General features: G+C 34.9%; 1 protein-coding gene across 2 annotated transcripts in view; it reads left to right on the forward strand.

Annotated features, from left to right (window-relative positions):
• The first annotated feature begins 9678 nt into the window (after positions 1–9678).
• LOC107856811 (DNA-directed RNA polymerase V subunit 1) overlaps positions 9679–23611 on the forward strand; it is a 28991-nt gene continuing 15058 nt past the window's right edge. The window contains exons 1-13 of one of the 2 annotated variants that reach the window (XM_016701778.2): positions 9679–9937; positions 10778–10875; positions 11629–11755; positions 12002–12117; positions 12853–12906; positions 13531–13695; positions 14683–14841; positions 14929–15084; positions 16405–18138; positions 18238–18413; positions 19806–19881; positions 19967–20091; positions 22949–23106. In XM_016701778.2, coding sequence (XP_016557264.2) covers positions 10795–10875; positions 11629–11755; positions 12002–12117; positions 12853–12906; positions 13531–13695; positions 14683–14841; positions 14929–15084; positions 16405–18138; positions 18238–18413; positions 19806–19881; positions 19967–20091; positions 22949–23106 — 3127 coding nt within the window. In that variant the 5' untranslated portion in view covers positions 9679–9937; positions 10778–10794. Of the gene's footprint in view, positions 9962–10777; positions 10876–11628; positions 11756–12001; positions 12118–12852; positions 12907–13530; positions 13696–14682; positions 14842–14928; positions 15085–16404; positions 18139–18237; positions 18414–19805; positions 19882–19966; positions 20092–22948; positions 23107–23611 lie in introns of both variants that reach the window. The other variant, XM_016701777.2, reaches the window with a different exon arrangement.

Genomic DNA, 23611 nt, shown 5'->3' on the forward strand with positions numbered 1-23611 from the left:
TTAATTTTTAAGGCAAAGTTAGGGAGGAAAAATAATTTTCACCCCTAAATATATCCATATATATTTGATTAAGCATACCTATTTTTTAATTAAGCATAATTTCAAAGTAACAACTCACCAAATATCATGGTTATTATTATGATATTTGACTAAGTATATCTTATTTTTAATAATCTCTCTCTCTTTGTATGTATATAATTTTTAAATTAAAATCTTTAAAATAATTAAACATTGCTCCATTTAATTAATCTAAGATACACGTGCAACGCATATGCCTAGATATAAGTCAAAAGAATTATGGAGGAAGGAATTTGAATTTGACATTATAGATTACTCATATACTGTATGAAATTTATACTCTAGATCCCTTACGTTTTTTATCAAGTAATACTAGGAAACTTAGCCGCGCTTCGCGCGACCATGAGATACGTTATTAAATATATATTTTAATTTATTATAATATATTAAAAATAATCACATAACTATAAATTGTGAAACTCAATAATGAAATGTCTTGATTATATACAATAATGATATAAAACACATGTAGTATCATATTCATATATATAAAAAATAATTTTTTCATCCCATAACCCTCTTTCAGTTATCCTTGTAATCGTTGTAGATACATAAAAAAAGGAAAACTCATCACAAAAATCAAAAAGAGTTGTGGTTGATTTCTAATTGTAAATATGTAGTTTTTTTAAAGTAAGGACAAAAAGAGAAAAACTAGCTTAAAAAAGAAAGTAGTCCACAAAGTGATGCGAATAGTACACCTTGAAAAAATTGATTGAGTAGAAGTCTCCCTAGACGTTTTATCTTTGGACGTGAAGTTTCAATCGATCCAAGTAAAAAAGAACTCGCTCAACTAAAGAAATGCACTTTTATGATTTCTTTGGATTATTTTTTTTTAAAAATTATTATTGACGTTTCACTCATCAATGGTTAGCAAAATCATTTTTTAAAGAAAAGTACCTATAAAAAACAGAAAATAATCATTCAACTGGAGTAAATTAAATTAAAAGCTGAACTTACTGAATGTATAGCAGTAACTAAAGGCATATTATAAAAGCCCCAACAGAATATTTATGTAGTAATCTTTAAAGTACAATGATAAAAAACTCGTAATATTCTACAACTACATGAAATATTCATTTCAATTTCTCATCAGTTGAAACAAATATCTTTCAACTTCTACGTTAAGTTTCAGAAAGAGTAATAGTAACAACATGTTGTTGGAAAAGAAAGTTTGTGATTAGAATAATAAAGGGATATAACTAAAAGAATTAAGATAACTATAAACTTGCATGAATATGTATTTATCATGGGTTTACTCAATCATACCTCATAATAATTCCTACAATTCATTAAAAAACTTTAAATATTATATTTGAAAAAAAAATCAATATCCCAAAAGTGTATCGAGAGAACTTGAATGCACAACAACAATTAAATTTATATTTCAAAATAATATAAAAATCAACTTTCTTCTTGCATTATAATATGTATCGCACAGAGAAAGCTCTGTTAAAAAGAAAAGAAAGACTAAATTTCAAAAAATAATACCAATAAATTGAAATAACAGAAAGAGAAGAAAAAACTAAACAATATTCACCTAACTATGATTAAGGAGTCAAATTCACCAATCATGAGTGAATTACAAAAACAAGAGTAAACCAAACATTTAAGCTAATGAAGAAAATTAGGACGATATTAAACAACTCATATTGAATAGTGGGAGGCAACTCTTTAATTTCTCCAAAAATTTTATAACTCCCAAAAATGTTAATGTGAATTTACTAATATTATCAATGGTTCATAAATCAATGATATACATTGTATCCTTAGTTAATTGGGTAGTGGAAAAGACTCTTCACAAAATTATTAATGTACGTAGTAGAAGTTGTGAATTTTGTTTAAGTAAATGTGCATAACTTTTGTTTTTGAAATTGATAATTAAAATTGCACCATTTTAAAGGAAAAAATATCAAAAAAGATAAATAGTATTGGAGACCTCTAAGGCATGCCACATAGGATGAGTTAATATTATCCTTTATATATATATATATATATATATATATATATTTGCGGATGATGTTGTGCTAATTGATGAGACACGAAGGAGGGTGGGGGATGATTGACAAATTGGAGATTTTGAGGCAAACCCTTGAGTCTAAGGGGTTCAGGTTGAGTAGGTCCAAGACAGAGTATTGGGAATGCAAGTTCAGTGACTTGAGGCAGGAGGATGAAGTGGTGGTGCGATTGGACTCCTAGGATGTTTGTAAGAGGGATAGTTTTAAGTATCTTGGGTCTACGATTCATGGGAATGGTGAGATTGATGAGGATGTCTCTAAATGTATTAGAGAAGGTTGGATGAAGTGGAGGCTCGCCTTATGTGATAAGAAGGTGCCCCTTAAGCTTAAAAGCAAATTCTATAGAGTGGCAGTCCGTCCGGTCATATTGTATGGAGTGGAGTGTTGGCCGGTCAAACAATTCCACATCCAAAAATTGAAGGTGATGGAAATAAAAATGTTATGTTGGATGTGTGGGCTTACTAGAGGGGATAGAGTTAAGATTGAGATTATCCGTGAGAAGGTGGGAGTGGCTTCGGTGGAGGACAAAATGCGAAAAGAAAGGCTGAGATAGTTTGGGCATGTGATGAAGAGGGGCACAGATGCCCTAGTTCGTAGGTGTGAGAGGCTAGCCTTGGATGGTTTCAGGAGGAGTAGAGTTAGGCTGAAGAAATACTGGAGAGAGGTGATTAGGCATGACATAGAGCAGCTCCAGCTTACTGAGGACACGACCCTAAATAGGAAGGTGTGGAGGTCGCGGATAAGGGTAGAAGGCTAGTGTGAGTGGGTGGGTTGTAGAAGATAGTCGGGAGAGATCTTGTGTAGACGAGTTCGTCACCCTAGGACTGTGTACTTAGGTGTCGTTGGTATGTGAGGGTATGTTACTACTAGGTGGAGGACCTATTTCCTATTTCTTAGTTCCTATTTTCTTATTTAGTGTTGCCCTTATTTGTCGTATTTTATTTTTTCTCTGATTTCATTTCTGTTATTTCTTATTCCTAATTTTTCCTGTTGTGTCATCCATCCCCCTATTTACGATTCTTTATCTTGAGCCGGGGGTCTATCGAAAACAATATCTCTACTTCTTCAAAGGTAGCGGTATGGACTGCGTACATCTTACCCTCCCCAGACCCCACTTTCTGGGAATACACTGAGTTTGTCGTTGTTGTTGTTGTGTGTGTGTGTGTGTGTATAATATTGTTATTGAAAAGATTGCTTTTTTTTTCTTAATTATGTTTATGACATATTATTTGTAGATCCCTACTCTTTTTTTTCAATCTTTACTAAAAGAATTCACTCTTACTACAATAGAAATACTGATAATTATCAATTACAAAATTAAATCTACAAAAATAACAGATACATCATCATTGTAGAAAAAACAAATTACATAACAATCTCTTCTACTAAAAGACAATAAGAACATATGAATACTAAAACTAAAAATGTATTACATGTCAGGATTCTACTATATATTTGTCTATTTGATGCTTTGAAAAACAAAACTTGAGTGCCAAAAAATAGAAAAAGGAAAGAGCTCTTAAAAGATAATATTTATTTAAAGGGAGGTGAAGGAAATGGAGAAGGAAGCAGAGGAAAAAGAAACGATTATTTATCTTTACAAGCAAATGAAAGTTGTTAGATAGAATTCTATATATCACTACGCTAAGCCTGGAACATAGATAAAAGTGTTTTAGTAGATAATGAAACACAAACATTTCAGAGAATATTTATATCTCAATAGACCTCAATAAAAACACTACTATATTGTCCATAATACAAATAGAAAAAGCTAAGATTGAAACTAATGCATACTAAAGGCAAAAGCATCTCAACCGATATAAGTAGGATAAAGAATGAGCAAAAACAACAAGTGGAATAGCATCAACTACTCGTGAACCACTGCTTCGGTACAATTAAGTTGAACTGTATTTCACTATAGTATGTACCTACTTGTAGAGGAAAAATAAAGTAATAAAATCAGAGTATAAATATTTGATAAATTGTTACATATTTGCGGAGTTGATTCAAGCCAGTTGTGTGAATTAAGTATATACTTGAGGTCTATTTATATTAGAGGTTAATGAACCGAAGATAATACAAATTTCAGCACTAATGGCCTTTGATTTATGAGGGGAAACCACAAGATTAAAAATGGCTAAAACTGAAGTCATAAACTTGTAACTTTTCATAGGCATTGATTTTTGTAACAACAATTTATCAATTATTTATGATTTTACTTAACCACCACTTGTTTTTGCTTATTGAATGACATATCACTATATTTATTAGAATTCATTGGAATCGATTAATAATATTTTATGATATATAAATTAAATTTTATTTTATTTTTTTTAAAAAAAAACATAAAAAAGATAAATGCTTTTCTTAATTCTTAGGCATACCACATAATATGGACTAATAGTCTCATATATATATATATATATTGATTTTATATCTTTACTGTTACCAAAACACTTCATGTTTATTTTGCAACTAATGGGCACTCTTGTGTGAAAATGTCGAACTCCACATACATTTTTTGATAACAAATATTCAACTTACCACTTATTACATTTATTTTGTAACTTCATTGAGAAACGAGATAAGAAGTGAGAATTTTTTTTTCCAAGGGCAAATGTTACATTATATGAAATTTTAATTGAACAAGTGCATATTGATCATTTTTACATTTTTATTCAACTTTTTAATCTATCAATAAATACATCTTAATATATACATATTAGAATAAGTATAATTAATTTTTCAAATACAGCGTCAATAAATATCATGTTTGTTATTATTAATATAGGATCTACGTGCATTGTATATGTGCATGTACTGGCACTATATTTTAAAGATAAATAGGAATTTATTTTACAACTTTGATTTTGTTGACATAGTTCATTATTCTATGTCATAAATAACGTGTTGTTTTGTTAAGTCCAAAATAATGTCTTGTTCAAGAAGACCAATTTTGTATCACATAGTCAATGACATATATGCCAAGTCAAACGAAAGAGCAAATAGGATTATTTCATATGCCAGCATGACATGAGGTGCCTAGTCAAATTAAATATCAATGAAAACGCGTTAAGCGTAAAAATAACATATTATCGTCAATCAAATACACCAACTTTACTTTCAGTCCAATTGATCAAAAAGAATGTCCTCATGATAACTCCAGAGAGTTTATCCTCGCCATAACTCTTCTATCCTACAACTATAAACAAGGATCTCGTGATTTATTTATTTATTAAAAAACATAAAAATTCTAACAAGATATCCGAGAGGTGGAGTAAACATTGTAAATTTCTCCACAAGCTATAAGCATCCACACTTGCAAATATTTATCTATATTTTTCACAAGACGAAGATTCAAGACTATGCTTATCAGACCTTGGAATTTATATTCGTGAAAAAAAGTGTGATGGCTCATAGAAATTGTTGTCACACCCCTTTTTACGCACTCCAAAAATTTATGGTTATAATTTAATGTTCGAAAAGGGTTTTATTATTTAAGTGACAAGAAATGAAAATTTAGTTCGGAAAAGGATTATTTACATTTTTTACTCAGAGTCGCCATTTGGCATAACCCGGTGTGCCAAGTCACCATTAGAAAATCCTTTCCAAAACCATTGACTCTTAAACTGGTTTGCGAATAGAGATTCTGGCTAAGGAATTCTGTTGACCGAGGGGAAGGTGTTAAGCACTTCTCGATCCCGTGGTTCAACCACGGTCGCTTGGTAGAGTGTATCGACTATTTTTTGGCACTAAGAAATGTATAAACCGCACAAAAAGCATGCAAAATAATCAAACAAAACAAAACAATCCGAAATGTAAAGTCCTGTCCAATTATTACAACCCGAAATAAAAAGGGACTGAAAGTAAACCTACGCTAATCCTAAATTAATGCTCTACCCGACGCCTCGGGCCTTCACCACGAACGTCCTCCGGGTACATGATACCTCGGTGCATTCCCCGGTGAATAAATATATACAGATACTTCGGGGCATTCCCCGACCAAATTATACAATTGAATTAAATGCGACAAAAAAATAAAACCATTCCAACACATATTTCAAACATGTCATCAATCCACTATGCCTAAATTTGCCTACCTGAACCCACCATTTGCATATCCAATTAGCGACCTAAAATCGTGACACTATCGAGTTCACCAACATTATTCATGTTTATTCCAAGTTGAATAAAAAGTAACAATAAAACCATCATTAACCCAAATTCATCATTTTATCAATATCATAATTCTACCCCAATTTTCCTTTTATCAACCCATTAAAACATGATCAAACTCATTCCTCAAACCAACATAGCCAAATCACTAACGTCATGATCAACATCAATTAAATAAACCGATTAAACTACGATAATTAAAGAGGCTCAAACACACTGTCAAAAATTAACCATCAAACTCAAACATGAACCACACAAATCAAGGACATCATCACAGATAAAATGAGAAGAGATAGAGTTGAAGAATTTGGACCTTAATTTTATTTCAAATTGGATCGTTCGACTGAAGCCGCTTCACGAACTCAACGAATCTCGACTCTACAACCCGTTAGCCCTCGAATAGAATCAACTCAGCCACGAAACGAAGCCCCGATAAGTATCCAAAATTGAAACTGAGAAAAGAAGAAGGACACAATCCCGAATGACGATTTAGTGGTCGGAACTGACGCTAGCCGGTGGGATTTGACCGAAAAATAAGAGGCACGAGCTTAGAACGTGATTTCAGATCGTAATAGAGCCGGTGGTACTGTTTTTCGTCAGGTTTCGTCGGAACAGTAGCCAGGCCATGGCTATTGACGTTTGGGCAGTGATTCCGGTGGATCTCCGGCGATAACCCACCGGAGAAAATACCTCTTACCTTAATTTCGTTCTTGTCTCAGCTTTTCTCTTTCGATTTTCTCCAATCTCTCTTGTCTCCCTATTCTCACGTCATTTTAGTAGATGTGTGTGTGATTGTGCGTTTTCACTGAGAGAGTGCATTTTTTTGGTGAGATGTGAGTGTGTGTGCGCGACTGATATGTGGATCTGTGTGTGTTCAGTGTTTATCGGTGAGGGTATGTTTATGGTGGTGTGCGATGGTGAGAGGATTATGAGAGTGGTACGTGAATTCTGTTTTTTTTCTCTAGAAAAAAAAATGAAAATGAAAGATGATGGTCGGTTTTCTTATGGAGAGGATGAGATGACGATGATAATGAAAAAAAAAAATCGGTCCCCTGTGTAAAAATGTGAGGGGGGTATATGGGTAGTGGTGAGGTGGGGTAGAGTTTGTTAGGATAGGGTAGGTACGTGTTGTTTTTTAATTGGAGGGATAAGGGTTAGGTGTCTATTTTTGTTTGGGTAGGTTGCTAGTAAGACAAAATTAGTTAGGGGATTGTTATTTTTGTTATTTGTGGAGGGATTATCACACGGGTGAGGGTACACAGCAGGATAGGGTAAAAACGGATAAAACGACATCGGGGAGGAACGACATTAGGTGTCTACAATTGTAATAATTACTATATTTTAAATAAATTATTATGATTATTGCGTTATTTTATGTCTTGATTATTATTACTATTTAACAATTTTTTTTCTCTGTAGGAAGCATTTAAATTAACATTATATTTTTCCTGTATTGGTCCAAATTTACTCATATTACTATATGAAACACTATTTTCTGCGCCTATCATACTTTTGATTAAATTATACTTATATCTTCACTATTAGTAAAAATGTCTCTTATTTATCTTTGCAACTAAAGGAAAACTCTAGCGTAAAGAGGTTAGACTTCACACGTATTATTCAAAAATAATTTTTCACTTTTGAATTTTGACTTTTAATTACAGCTTAAAATTACATTTATTGAATACTAAGAATCTAGAATAAAAGTTTTTTTTTTTTAATCAATGTTGCATTAAATAAAGAATTACCTGAACAAATCGTAAATTTGATCATCTCACATTTTTGAGTAAATTTTTTTAACCCTAATAAATATATATATATATATATATATATATATATATATATATATATATATATTGACTGAGTACACCTAATCTTTAATTTAAACACACTTTTAAAATGACATCCTCAACAAATTTCTTGTTAGTTATGTTGGTATTTGACTACGTAAATCTAATTTTTAATAATTAATATATATATTTTTGATCTATATTTGCTGGTAATATAATTCAATAGTTTAAATAATAATACAATTTTAACAAACATATTAATCAATGAAGGTCGATGTATTTACATGAGAAATAATTTTCTAACTCTTTATCATTTTCTTTAAAATAATTATATTCTTTGTGCAAGAAATCTTTATTTTCACACATATAAGAAGATTTTTTTTTCTTCTATTCAATAGGAGTTCTAATATAAATTTTGAGAAACTAACTTAACCGACTAAATCAAATCGTTCCGAACCAATCCTAAGATTTCTCTTAATAAAATCAATTGTTTTAATTCAAATTTATAACTAATCGAATAATTAGGTTGGTTATTTATTTTCTGAAAATTAACTTAAAAAAATCGAATCATACCGAATAATATACATATAAAAATATTTATGCATGAAGTTAAAAATAATAAAATAGTGAAAAAATTTCTTTAAATCCAAGGTAATGAAACTAATTACAAGAGGCAATATAATCGATACTCAAAGTCCTAACACAAATTTATTATACTACTTTAATCGAAATTAAATTAATTTTAGGATTTCGTCTCTCGAATAATAACTAGTCAGCTACAAGGTATTCCAACTATCTTTGATAACAGGCTATAATTTATTAGATATTTTTTCTCTCTTATGATCTAAATTTCATCTATTGGATTCTTAGTTTAAGTAGACTCCTTTCTTGAGTTTCATTTTGATTGATTTCTTCCCACTCTGTTGATTCATCACCTTTTAGATTAAAAAAAAAAAATTAGAGAATTTTTATCCCCAGTCATATAGAAGTAAGTATACATTCTTCTAACTTTTATATGTTCTTTTTAAGAAAACATCGTGAATTATCGAATCATACAGATATCAAAGAAAAAGCGAATTGATGGAATAATTTTTAAAAGTCTAGTTTTGATTGTATAAAATAAAATAATTAAAAAATTAATATAATATAAATTTTTAAAAATAACAGTCGAATTATACCATTGACACTCCTAACTGAAATTATAAAAGCTCAATAGACCTCATTTTCTATATACTCACATATCACAAGGACCAAAAGTAAAATTTACCAACAATCGAGGGACCACAAGTCTTATTACCCCATTATTTTAATAGGCAGTGGCATCTTTACACTTTTAGCTATGTACAACTCACACCGTTCGTTTGGTGTGAGGAATAAGAAATAGACAATCTTGGAATAAAGTAAAAAATTCTTTTATTTTATATTTAATTAAAAATATTAATTATTATTAAATTATTTATTTTATTATTTATATTATAATAATAAAATAAATTATCCATATATATAATAAAATAATTAATTTCAAAATTAATTATTTCGAAATAACTCTTACCAACCAAACAACCCCTTATACACATATTTTTCTACCTAAAAGGGCTTAAATCTTTTTTTCTTGCTTTCATATTGTTCTCTTTTTTTCCCAATTAGTAGAAAGGGGGAGCCTCCAATTAGTACCAACCCTCACAAAGTGTCACTCACTCTGCTGCTGCATGACACTGAAGAAGCAGTGACTAGTGAGTGTCCTTTTATAGCTACTCAAAAACCCTTGCCCTTTTTTGTCCTTTTTTCTCTTCTTCCCCATTTGTAATGTGAGAGTTGAATGCATTTTGAAGAAGAATTTGGGGCTACTTTTCTGTGGCGGAGACAATAAGAAAGGCGGTGAGGGTGCAGATTTAGTATACGGTACTCTTTTCTTGTTTTTTTTTTTTTTGTGGTAATTGTAATGGCATTTGTGTGTAGTTGTACTTTTTGTGTTACGCATTTGTTGAAAAGGGGTTTTATGTTCATTTGTGTTTGGAATCTGTTTTGTTTTGTGTTTTTGAGGTTTTTTAAATTTGGGGTTTATTGATGTATGACGTTGTTTTAGAATCTGGTTTGGTTTGTGGGGTTTTGGTGTTTTTAGGAGGTGAAACTAGGGTTTTGAGTGTGTGGTGGGATTTGATTCTTGGTGGGTTTTGGGTTTTGCATGTGGGTTCTGCTTGGAATTTGTTAATGTTTTGTTGATTTTGTTTTTTGGGAGTTTCATTTTCCTGCTGGACTCTGGTCAAATTGAACTTTTTGCTTGGATCATTCGTATCTTGGTGGAAAATTTTCATTTCTGCTAAAATATGTGCTGGTTGGTTGGATTTAAGCTGTAGAAAAGGTTCTTGACGTTGTTATTTTTGCCATTAGGTTTTGATGCATGTTATAAGTAGTAGAGAAGGTTCTTGACATCGTTATTTCCGCCGATAGATTTTGATGCATGTTATAAGCAGTAGAAAAGGTTCTTGACATTGTTATTTCCGCCATTACACTATGCATGGTGATCAATTTATGAAGTTACATTGCTTTTAAAAGATTTAAACAAAAAGTCAGTTGATGAATCTCAGTTAAGGTTGTCTTACATTAATTATTTTCCTAGTTGGAGGTTAGAAATTTTGACAAAAATGGTGGTCAGACTAGATTATTGTTAAAGCTGCATTTCTTGGGATTTACGGATTTTTAAATTTCTCTTTTCAGCTGCTGTGTAGAAAAATATGGAGGAAAGTCCCTCATCCAAAGTACCGGATGGGATTGTTAAATGTATCAAATTTGGTTTGGCTACACCACAGGAAATAGTAAGTTCAAGTTTATGCATGCAGCTTTAGTGTTTGTTTGTGACAAAGTTGTCAAGAAAAAGTAAACTGCTCTTTAGTCTTGTAAAGAAATGGATATTGGCCTAACTCAACCCTAACAACTAGCTTATGAGGGTAGGATTACCCAAACCCATATAAGGTGTTCCTATTTTCCTCATCCCACCGATTTGGGACTTAACACCGCTCCTCAACGCCCAAGTCATCTGGTGCGTGGACAATTTAATTTGGGGGCCCAACATTGGTCAATCATTGACTCGGATGGGGCTGGCTTTGATACGATACCATGTAAAGAAATGGGTCTTGGGCCTAATTCAACCCCAGCTTATAAGGAGAGTATAAGTCCATAAAAGCAGTCCATAATTTCCTCATTCCACCGCGGGACTTAATAAGTCCGTACATGGATCTTATCAAACAACTAGGCATTTAATACTTTCTGAATTAATCTCGATGAACGGTGCTTGTAATTTCTTACTTATTTAATAGTTTCCGAAAAAAGAAATTCTTACTTATTTAAAGAAAAAGTAGTGTTTAGTCATTTCCTATACTTTTCACGTAATTCTACGGATTATTACTAGTTCAAATCCAAACCCCACTTTGTGGGAATACACTAGGTATGTTGTTGTATTAGTAGTTAACTATGAACCATTTTTCCTTAAAACTATGTTTCTGATTTGTCTACTTTTTTTTTGTACTATGTCTCAGTTATAAATTCCTATCTTTTCTGGTTTCTGGCAGTGTAAATCCTCTATTAGCGATTGCCCCATTACGCATCCGAGCCTACTATTAAATCCTTTCCTTGGTCTGCCTCTCGAAGCTGGCAGATGTGAATCCTGTGGTACTGCAGAGCCTGGCCAATGTGAAGGTACTATAACATTTTCATCTATTTCACTTTTATTGTTTCTGAAAGACATAAAGGTAAAGTTAAAGTGCAAGTGGAGTATAATGAACAAGATTTATTCCACATATTGATATGGTATGCATATGTCAGTAGATCATTGAAGTCGAGAAGTTGCCAGGGCCAAAACTAGCTTCATGCATTATTGAAATTATATGCAGTTGTTGCCTGCTTCTTCACAAGGTTTAAGCAACCCCAATTTATCTATTTCAGGTCATTTTGGATACATTGAGTTGCCCATTCCTATTTATCACCCTGACCATGTCAGTGAGTTGAAAAAGATGCTAAGTCTGCTTTGCTTGAAGTGTTTAAAGATGAAAAACAGAAAGGTATTTAGGTCTCATGACTTTCTCCATTTTAGGATAATGAATAAATTATTTTTATTTCTACAAAGATTTACGGGAGCAAGTTTTGGATCTGTAGAATTGAAACTGTTTCCTTTACAGTTAATTTTGGTCATCTTTAGTCAATATTTAAGCCTACATCACAATGTTACTGGTGATGTGTTGGGACCTTCATTTCGATGTGTTATTTGTTGAACACGATGTGGACACTTGCTGATCTGCTTGGCTCTTTTTAGATTACTTTGGTTTAATGCTGCCATGATGATGAATATGTTGAGGTTACTGCATATCAGATACTAATTTTGGTGGTTATCAAATGAATGAAGAAAATCTGATACTAAAATATTCTCTTACTGTTTTTCGAATGCGTTTGCCGTAAAATAATCTATCCTTGATGAAGAGTATTATTGAAGCTGAAACTTATAAAATAGTAAACTATTTTTCGTAGGTTAAGTGTTTGATTTCTCCGGCTCCCAAGTTCCTATTGAGTCGAGTTGACGATTCTGTAACTTGTTGCAAATTTACTCTAATGCTTTATCCTAAACTCTTCCGTTTCCCCTTCCAAGGCTAAGGAAGTTGAATTGATGATTTTCATGGACTTGATTTGGAAGGTGCTTTGTGCATGGGGTTTCTCTTGATTGCCGCATAGATGTAAAATTATTTAAATTTGTAGTGAATGAACTCTGTGCTATCTTCTAACCTTATTGAGATAATGCTCAGTTTCAGGTTAACCATGTTGGTGTTCTTGAACGAATGTTGTCCTCATGTTGTGAGGTGAGTATCTAGAATCCCATGTAGTTGTAGTTTAGTTACTACTAAACAAAATATTGTGGTTGAGTAACGGCATTATGTGCCTCCAATAATTGCTCAGAGTTTCATATTTGTTGTAAACACAGTTATTCTTAATGTTATATTGGTCAAGCAAGGTCAGGTTTTGATCTTTCCTTGTCTCTATGATGATATGTATGGTTTCTGTTATTCTATATGTAATTCTCTCTGTTTTTTTTTTCAATTGCAAAAAATAAGATACCAACCAAAAGTTGCAGTTTAATTATTGACGGGGACTTTATTGGTATTGTTATATGGACTACAATGAGTTCAGGAAGAAAAAACAGTAGGGAGGAGGATTGGGCATAGGGAGAAAGAAGATGAGGTGTCTAACACTGCTAACATTTTTCTGATGCATCATTTTGACTATCGATTGGCATCATTTCATGATATCTTGTATAATATGGTTAGACTAAGTATGTCAGCAACTGCAACATACCCAGTAAAATCCTAAAAGTGCGATCTGGGAGGATAGAGTGTACGCAGGCCTTACCCTTACCTCGTGGAGGTTGCTGAACTTTCTTCTTGAGTAATGTGATTTATGGGTTTAATGTATTCTATATTATGTAGGATGTCTCACAAATCTCAGTATGTGAGGGTAAAACCTCAGATGGTGCTGCCTATTTGGAGCTGAAAGTACCAAAAAATGCTGCAAAGCTTCAAGAGTGGATTTTCTTGGAGAAATATGGCTACCGCTATGGTGACGGTTATTCCCGTCCTTTGCTTCCTTCTGAGGTTAGCTTCTCGGTCTCTGTAGAATCACCACAAAGCTTAATAACAGGGACGGAAGAAAAGTAGCTTACAAATAGTTAACTTCTGTAATGAGCTTAATTGATTTGTTATTGTCTTTGTTATACATCTTGCGTTGCTCGTTAAAGTATGCGTGCATTTCTGGTGCCTCTATCTATTTCTAGCGGTTAATGTATTTGATTTTGACTGCGTTCTCTATGTTGCCTTCTGATGTCAAAGCTTCACGATTCCATCACTTAGAGTCTTAGACTTCCATGCAAATCCATTGCCTGTGAAGTCTCAGCTTTGTAATTTACTGGCAAACTAAAGTGATTGGCAGCTGGGAGAATTGTGACTGCATTGCAATAAGGTGATTATCCCCTTGCCCTTTCGCTTGTACCTCACGATTCTGCCACTGGGACCTGGGCCTGAAGATTATACTGATGCAATCTCTATTATTTATGAATTCCGATCTTCCTGGCAATAAAACTCATTTTCTAACTCTTTTATAGAAAGATCAGCTGGAAAATGCACAACAACATAAAGCCTAAAAATATTATTTATGGTGGCCAACAAAGAGGGGAAATGAACTGATATTGATACTGATACCGTGCTTGTTGAATTTTTTTTCCTGTGGTAGTGCAATTGACACCTAAAAGTAGAATGGGAATGACCAGGTTGATTTCTCTTTCTCTGGAAATCAGTATTTTCTGCTAGTGACAATGTTTACGTTGGGAATGAAATACATGTCATCTGGTATTATGTATTTAAACTTTTGATGGTATTGGAGATTTATTTTGTTGGATCATTCCCCTTAACTTGTTTGTTGGCAGTTGTACCTATCATAAAATGTTCTGGAGTTCTCTTTATAGTTTGTCAATAAGTTTTCTTTGAATTGATAATTCTCCGTTGCCGAATTCAACTGTGTGCTGGCTTAAAGATATCTCAATTTAATTTGCTTTATCTTGTTGTTGTTATCGTACACGAGTTTAGGTCCTGGCAATTTTGAGGAGAATTCGTGAAGATACGAGAAAAAAGCTATCTGCTAAAGGCTATTACCCACAGGAGGGATACATCCTGCAATACTTACCAGTACCTCCTAACTGTTTGTCTGTGCCTGATATATCTGATGGGAATAGTATCATGTCTTCGGTGAGACACTTAAATTGAATGTATATATTATTGGTATTCTCTTGTCTGTGTCAAGTTGCAAGTTATCATCTCATGTTGCTTTTTCAGGATCACTCTATAACAATGCTAAGGAAGGTGCTGAGGCAAATTGACATAATTAAAAGTTCAAGATCTGGTACACCTAATTTTGAGGCTCATGAAGTGGAAGCAAATGATTTACAAGCAGCAGTTGTCCAGTATCTCCAATTTAGGGGGACAGGCAAGGTACTGAGACTGCTTTTCTTGTTAAAACTTGAAGTTGTACAGCTATTAAACCTTTCTTATCTGCTTAGAGTGGTTTGTGATTTTATTGTTTGAGACGTCCAATATTATGACACATATCTTGGAAGTAGTTTGTAGCACTTGCAATATCTAGCAATTAGTCACTGCACCACTTTGTGCTTTTGCATGGTCTGCTTGGCAAGACTATTTTTGGGTTGTTGAGTTTTCGGTTTCTTTTTAAATTCCTGAGTACATGTTTAAGTGTCTGCACTTATGAGTCTTGGCTAATTTACAATTTTAAACAAACAGAAAGTAAGTGATGCCAAAGTTCAGGTAGTGTTGAGTTCTTCGAATTGTTCTGTGTCATATATGAAGAAATTATGGATCCTCTCTCTCTCTCTCTCTCTCTCTCTTGTAGTTTATTGAGTGGTTATTCATTGTAGCTACTGGAGTGTCTTTCTGTTACCAAACAAGTTGAGAAATAGCTCATTCGCTCAAATAAGTTCCTCATTTTACTGTACTGTTCTAAGTAGGCTTTTGGCCATAAGAACTTTTCACTTTTTTCTGAAATATTATTTCACTTTAGTGAAAAAAGTGAAAATAGTAGTGTTTGGCGTTTGGCCATAAGAATTAGTTCACTTTAGTGAAAGTTATTTTTGGAAAACCTATTTCTCTCACAAAATTTCAAAAACAACTCCAATTTACATTCATGGCCAAACATAATATCAACTCCAACTTCAACTTACTTCCAACTCCAACTCCATGAAAATTATTGTTTTCATGGCAAAACGGGGCCTAAATTTGTTGGTCCGTGTAAATTGTAACATAGAAGGAAATAGTGGAGGGAAGATAAAGATGGTTCGTCACCCTAAACTGCACAGTGCACTCCAGCAGTCTCACTGGGGTTGATATCAGTTGCTTTGCATATTTAGAAGAAGGGATGGAGCTCTTTTTTTGGATGGGGTGGGGTGTGGGGTTAAGAAAACAGTGATGGATTCGTTTACCACTTCAAGTAACAGGGGGTGACTTGTTTTGCTGTTGGAGAACAGGAATGTAGCTTTTATCTTATTTGTTGGGACTGAAAATTTGTGGAATTTTGTAGGAAGTACCTGATCTAGGATTAAAAATCTACTTTCTCTAAGTGTGTTTTTCTTTAAATCATGGAATGCAGAAAAACAGAGAATTTCTGGGTTTGAGTATAAACTTTTGTTCTTTGGTATTTAGTTCAGGGATATAATTATTGTTCTTTCACTGATACTGGTGTATCCATGCAATGAAGATGCTATTTTGACTATTCATTGTCCATTTCATTCACAATACTAGGCATCCCGTGATGTTGATAAACGTTTTGGAGTAAACAAGGAAGCCGTTGATACCACTACTAAAGCCTGGCTAGAGAAGATGAAGACCTTATTTATCAGAAAGGGATCTGGTTTCTCATCTCGAAGTGTCATAACTGGTGACCCATACAAAGGGGTGGGTGAGATTGGTTTGCCATGTGAAATTGCTCAGAAAATTACTTTTGAGGAGAGAGTAAGCCAGCACAATATGGCGTACTTACAGAAATTGGTGGATGAAAAACTTTGTTTAACCTATAAAGACGGGTCAAGTACTTATTCTTTGAGAGAAGGGTCAAAGGGGCATACATTTCTACGACCTGGGCAAATAGTGCATAGGAGGATAATGGATGGTGATACCGTTTTCATTAACAGGCCACCCACAACACATAAGCACTCCCTTCAAGCCTTGTCAGTGTATGTCCATGATGATCACACTGTGAAGATCAATCCCCTCATGTGCGGTCCCCTTAGTGCTGATTTTGATGGGGATTGCATTCATTTGTTTTACCCTCAGTCCCTTGCTGCCAAAGCAGAGGTTATGGAGCTTTTCTCTGTAGGGAAACAGTTATTGAGTTCTCATACTGGTAATTTCAATTTGCAGCTTGCGACTGACTCATTGCTGTCATTGAAATTAATGTTCTCGAATTACTTCTTCCATAGAGCTGCCGCCCAACAGTTAGCAATGTTTCTTCAGATGGCCTTACCTGATCCTGCTCTAGTAGATGTTCGTAAATCTGGTACCATGTGGACGACCTTGCAAATCTTGGGGACTGCTTTACCTGATCTTTTTGATAGTTGTGGGGAGACACATACAATTGGCAAAAGTCAGTTCCTGGGAATTGATTACAACAGGGACATGATTTCATCAATTCTGAATGATGTTATCACAGCTATCTATTTTATGAAGGGTCCAAATGATGTATTGAAGTTCTTCAATTCCTTACAACCTCTTTTAATGGAAAATTTGTGCACAGAAGGGTTTAGTGTTAGTCTTCGAGATTTCTACATGTCAAAGGTTGTTAGGGATGGTATCCAGGAAAGAATTCAGTGCCTGTCCAAGCTGCTAAATAATTTGCGGTCCTCCTATAATGAGTCGGTAGAAGTACAATTGGAGCATTACTTGCGTAATGAGAAACTTCCAGTTATTGACTTTGTGCTCAGGTTGTCTGACATGGGTGTTTTAATTGATTCCAAGAGTGAATCTGCCTTTAATAAGGTGGTTCAGCAAATTGGTTTCTTAGGCTTGCAAATATCAGACAGAGGCAAATTTTACTCGAAGACACTGGTAAATGACATGGCTCAACTGTTTCAGAAGAAGTATCCTTCTGTTGGTACTTACCCTTCTGAGGAATTTGGATTGGTTAGAAGCTGTCTGTTCCATGGGTTGGACCCTTACCAGGAGATGATTCATTCAATCTCCAGTAGAGAAGTGATTGTCCGCTCAACAAGGGGATTAACCGAACCTGGGACATTGTTCAAGAATTTGATGGCCATTCTCCGCGATGTAGTCATTTGTTATGATGGGACCGTTAGGAATGTTTCCAGCAACTCAATTATCCAGTTTGAGTATGGGGCTAGCGGTGGCTCAAATTTACCAAGTGAATTTTGTGCTGGTGATCCTGTTGGAGTGTTGGCTGCAACTGCTATGTCCAATCCTGCGTACAAGGCAGTTCTTGATTCATCTCCAAGCAGTAATTCCTCCTGGGAGATGATGAAGGTAGTGCCTCCAAACAAGTGTTCTTCTGACACTTGGTTCTGACCAGCTACTTTATGCACTCCTCTAACTGTTTTCCCCGTCCCCTTTTCCTTATTTCAGGAGATACTGCTTTGTGGTGTGAGCTTCAAGAATGATGTTTCGGACCGTCGAGTAATCCTCTATCTGAATGATTGTGGGTGTCGTAGAGGTTACTGCAGAGAAAAAGCGGCGTATGTTGTCAAAAATCATTTGAGTAAAGTATGTCTCAAGGATGCTGCTGACGAGTTCTTGATAGAGTAAGTACCCTATTCTTTCAATTTTTTTGCTACCTTTTTCTTTTCCCTAGAAGTGCATGCACCTGCTATCCTGTAACATGAATATACTGTGACTAGATCGTCACCAACGTAGTAACTGCATCAAACATATTTTGCCTGGTTGCATGGCATCATTTTCTGCAGTTCAAAATTTATTTCATTATACCGCCCAAGCAGTTGGTTTTTGTTCTGAAAAATTTCAGTTAATGCTACTATTCTTTGTGGCCTGTAGTTGTCCTTTGTTCTTTTTAAATTTTAGCAGTCCATTTTGTTATTGAAGGGGAGCCTTGGAGTAACTGGTAAAGTTGCTGCCATGTGACTAGGAGGTCACGGGTTCAAGCCTTGGAAACAGCCTTTGGCAGAAATGCAAGGTAAGGATGCGTACGATACACCCTTGTGGTGGGGCCCTTCCCCGGACACCGCACATAGCGGTAGCTTTAGTGCACCCGGGCTGCCCTTTTAGTAGTCCATTTTGTTATTCTGTTCGCGGGTTCATGCCATGGAAACAGCCCCTTGCAGAAATATAAGGTGTGGCTGTGTACAATAGACCCTTGTTGGTTCAGTCCTTCCCCCGACTCCGTGCATAGAGGGAGCTTTAGTGCGCCAGTCTGCCCTTTTTTCATATTGTTATGCTCCTCAAATGGTATTTCTAGAACTACTTGAAAGATGAGTTTTTTTTAAAATTTAAATTTGGGGTAAACAGTCAAAAGTTGTTGTTTTAACTGGGAAAGTCGGGGTATAAGATTTATCCACAAAGTAGAAAAGCGTCAGAGAACATGATTATCTACACAGCACCCATTGTTTATGCTTGCTGAAATGTCGAAGGTGCTCTAAAAGTTTGAACGACCAGAAAAGGTTCCTCAAATATGAACAATAGACTTTTTCACTCCCTTGTTAGCGAAGAGAGTTGAAGCTGCTTCCAGAAGGCGGCGACACTCTTCAGAATTGGAATGATGATCACTGTCATTTTTTGATGACTTATTACTCTTCTCATGATAAAGGTTCGGCTAGTTCTCCCCAGATGCATCAGACACGGTCATCTTATATTTTCCATTCATAAACTATCAAGTACTTAAGTTCCATTATCATCATTTTGTCTCCGTAGTGTTTGTTTTCCTTCAATTTAATAGCACCATTTCTTGCACATATAGTTCATTCCTTCCCATTATAGAGATACTAAACCTTTACTTCTCAAAAGTCATGATAAACCTGTAGATTGTTGATCAATTTGGAATTGACATATTCAATATTGTATCTCAGTTTAGTTTTTACATATCCAGTATACTGTGTGATACAATAGCTATCTCTGCGAAGAGGAAAAAGATAGTAGTCTAATTAGCCTTAGTCAGTGATCTTATTGCTTTTGTCTTGTAGATATGGAGGCCAACAAGCAGGATATGAGAATTATGAAACAGGGACAGGCCTCATTGGTCATATTCATCTCAACCAGGTTTTACCTTTTTTTCTAACTCGTCAGTTTTTGAGTAATTTTTCCTGCATTATTGCGTTACTGATACTTCTGTTTGGGTGGACAGAGACAGCTGGAAAATTTGGGAATCAGTGTTCTTGAGGTTCAAGAAAGATGCCAAGAAAAAATCAGTTCATTCAAGAGGAAAAAGAAAATTGGCAATCTTTTCAAGAGAATAGTTTTGTCAGTGAGGTCAAACACTATCCTTCACTTTTTTCTTTGATATGACTTAGCTTTCCATTTCATCAGTCGGTATGTTGTTCAAAATTTAAGTTAATATAGAATCACAGCCACAGGATTCTGAATGTACCATATGTTTAAGTGGACAGTTTAATTTTAGTGAGAGAATGTGATGTAAATACTGTTATGTATGTATGCATCTCCAGAGGAGGAAATCATAGGAGCTATTTATTTGTCTTAGCACTACAGATCTATCATATGTGGAACTGCAAACACGGCATGCATCTTTTTTTTTTCCAAGTCATCCTACTTTACCTGATTATGTTCAAGTTCATGTATTGTCTGATTGAGTCCAAATAGTCAAGCATCAGGAATTGTCACACGTTGCACAAACTGTAGTACTTTGAAGCTTAAATACTAAAAGGTCAATATTAAAGCGTGAATAACTCTGATCAATTTAGAAAAGAGGCTAGCCAACTTTGGAGATTATTTCTAAACCTCAAGAACACGTCATCGGTTATTGCCTGGCAAGATTATAGAAGCCATTCAGTGTTGGGAAGAAGCTGGAGTGCAGTCTAAGAGCAGAGGGAGATGGAGAATTGTCCCTGCTAGCATTTGGTGGGCAATTTGGAAGGAAAGGAATTCAAGATGTTTTGATAGTATAGAAAACAGTATGCAAAAAGTTAAACTTATTGCTTGTTGCTACTGTCCTTTTGGTGTAATCAGTCATATTCAAATTACACTATCTCCTTAATTGATGTACTAGACTCAATCTAGGAACAGATAGCTGGTCAAGATGTATTTATCGTAAATACGGCTTAGTACTGCCTATGTATTGGTTGATGAAGGAAAATACTAAGTTACCTATTGCAAAAAGATAACTCTTTCTAGCATGCCAACATATTCCTTGTCTCTGTTTCTTGCTCTGGACAGTGTTGCAATAAAATTGGCGAGACTCTAAAGAAACGTCCTATGGGATTTGACAGGGGGTGAGGAAGTTTCACTTGGTGCGCGGTCTTGGGGTTAAAGATCCTGGAGTCTTCTTTATTAGGAAAGTGGTTATGGAGATTTGGATCAGAGGTACGTACTTTCCAGAGAGAGGTGATAGCGGAAAGATACGGGGTTTAAGAAGGGGAATTGGAGACTAAAGTTGTCATTATGCCTTTTGTGTTTGTTTTATGGAGGAACATATTGAAGGGATGGGAAGATTTTAGTAGCAATGTGTGTTTAAGGGATTGGATTAGTTTTTGGGCACATAAGTGGTGTGGGCAGAACGAGTTGAGGGAAGTCTTCCCTGATTTATACACCACAGTTATCCAAAAAAACAAGTCTTCCCTAAATTATTAGTGTGTCTGGCTGAAAGAAAGTCTTCCCTAATTTGTATAGTGTGTACGGCTGAAGAGATGATAATCCAACAAGTTTGGAGGTCTCACGAGGGGGTTATTCACTGGGACTTAAGTTTCAGTAAGAAGATGAGATTTGGTTGAGTTATTGTATGGGTTAGTCACAACAAACAACCTTCGGATGTATTGAGATGGCAAGAGAGCAGAGACGGTTATTCAATGTTAGCTTATATCAATAGAGTCTACTAGTAAATGAGGAATGTACATTCCCCCCATGACTCAATCTGGATTCCTAAGCACTTAGAAAGGTGTGTTTCTTTGTTTGGTTTGAAGCAAGGGATGCAATCTTGACAGCGGAAAATTTGGGGATGAGAAGGATCACCTATGTTGTTGCTTTATGTGCTGGCAAAAATGTAGACCATCTCCTATTGCATTGCAAGGTGGCTAATTGGTTTTGGAGGGTGGCCCTGAAGATATTTGGGATGTAATGGGTGATGCCCGACACGGTGATAGGGGTGTTGCAAAGGTTGTCTCATAGGAGGGGTAAGAGAGAAGCCCAAGGGCATGGAGAGCTTCCCCTTTACCAATCATGTGGGTCATTTGGAAAGTGTGTAATATGCTTTTGAAGGGGAAGAAAGAGAAAAACAGAGGTACTGAAGTCTGAAGAAAAGAAAAGAAAAGAACAGCGGTAAAAGAAAAAGAAATAAGAAATCAAGAGGTCAAGAAGAAAATCAGAAGAAGAAATTAGAAGTAGCAGCAGAAGAAGAAATACGTACCGTCGGAGAAGACTGGTCTCTTCGGAGTAACCTGGTCGGATTTGGACTACTGTCGGAGAAATTTGGTTGGACCATTGGAGGCGCTAAGATGTCGCGAAGTGTGGGAGAAGTGAAAATTTGCAAATAAAACCCTAAAATTGCCTTTTAAATTTTATGAAATACAACACAAATGTCGCCACATCGCCGCGTCGACAATATAGCCCTTATCTCGCCTATTTGATATCTCATCTCTGCAACTCGATCTGGCGATAAAAGGGTTGCCGACTAGGCGCTCGCTTTTCACAAAACTGGGCAGATGGTGGCTTTTTTCTGTGGATGTGGGACTAAATTCGTGTCTTTACATGTCCGTGAAGATGATTCTTCTGGTGTGTCAATATCAATCAATAGCTAAACTTGTGCCCAAATAATGGTAGCATTGTCTAAATGAATCATCTGACACCATTTTGCTCTTTTAGGTCATTGTAGTTCAAGTCATTTCAATATTACTTTACTTATAATTTGTTTGGCAGATTATTAGTTCTCTATAAGTGGAGGTTCTCTTTCTTGCCGGACTAAAAAGGTGAATCTTACATTGAAAGAACCATTTACAGATAAATTGGCATCAATATCTAGTATCCTTTGCGTGAGCTATTGTTAGTTTGTATGCATCTTTATGGACCACGTATCCGCCCAGTTATTTCCTTCTGTTGAAAACAAATCTTATTGCACTTATGAACCATTTAAATCATTATGAATTTTTATTTTGTGCAGTGAATTTTGTTCGTTTTGCCACAAATCAGGAAGTAAGTGTTTGAGCACACCATGCTTGAGGTTTTCTTGGCCAGATGCGAGCGACGATCACTTAGAGAGGGTTTCTCATATTCTTGCTGATATGATATGTCCAACTTTGTTGGATACAGTTATCAAAGGTAGTTTCGGACGAACCGAACATGTTCCTCTGTATTTGACTATGCTTGTGGCCATTTGTATGGTTGCAATATTAAGAGCGTGCTTGTGGTCAATTTGAATATAATTTCTTTCCAATTTTTATATCTACTTTACGGTTTACAGTTTCAAAAAATCTACTGTACTGTTAAATTTCTCCTTACATTGGGTTTGTGGCTGAAAGAGAAAGAGCAGGTGGATAGTATATGTTGGATTTTTACTTTGAGCTAGTAGTTATTTGAATATGGCCCTCTTCTCTAAATCTCCCTCATCTTTCATTTCTGCTTTGATAACCATAGTTTTCGTGAAAGTTCTCTGGCTAGGTCTCTATATTTTGGAGTGATTGTTAGCCTGCTTAGTGTGGTTAGATTGGAGTGATTGTTAGCCTGCTTATATAACTATATACTGTATCAAATTGCAGTTATTGTGCTCGAAAGAGCACTTTTATGCGAGAAGTGGCTAAAAACTTCTCTGTTTATTCAGAAACTT

Source organism: Capsicum annuum, chromosome 8, assembly GCF_002878395.1.
Source record: "Capsicum annuum cultivar UCD-10X-F1 chromosome 8, UCD10Xv1.1, whole genome shotgun sequence".
Lineage (NCBI taxonomy): Eukaryota > Viridiplantae > Streptophyta > Magnoliopsida > Solanales > Solanaceae > Capsicum > Capsicum annuum.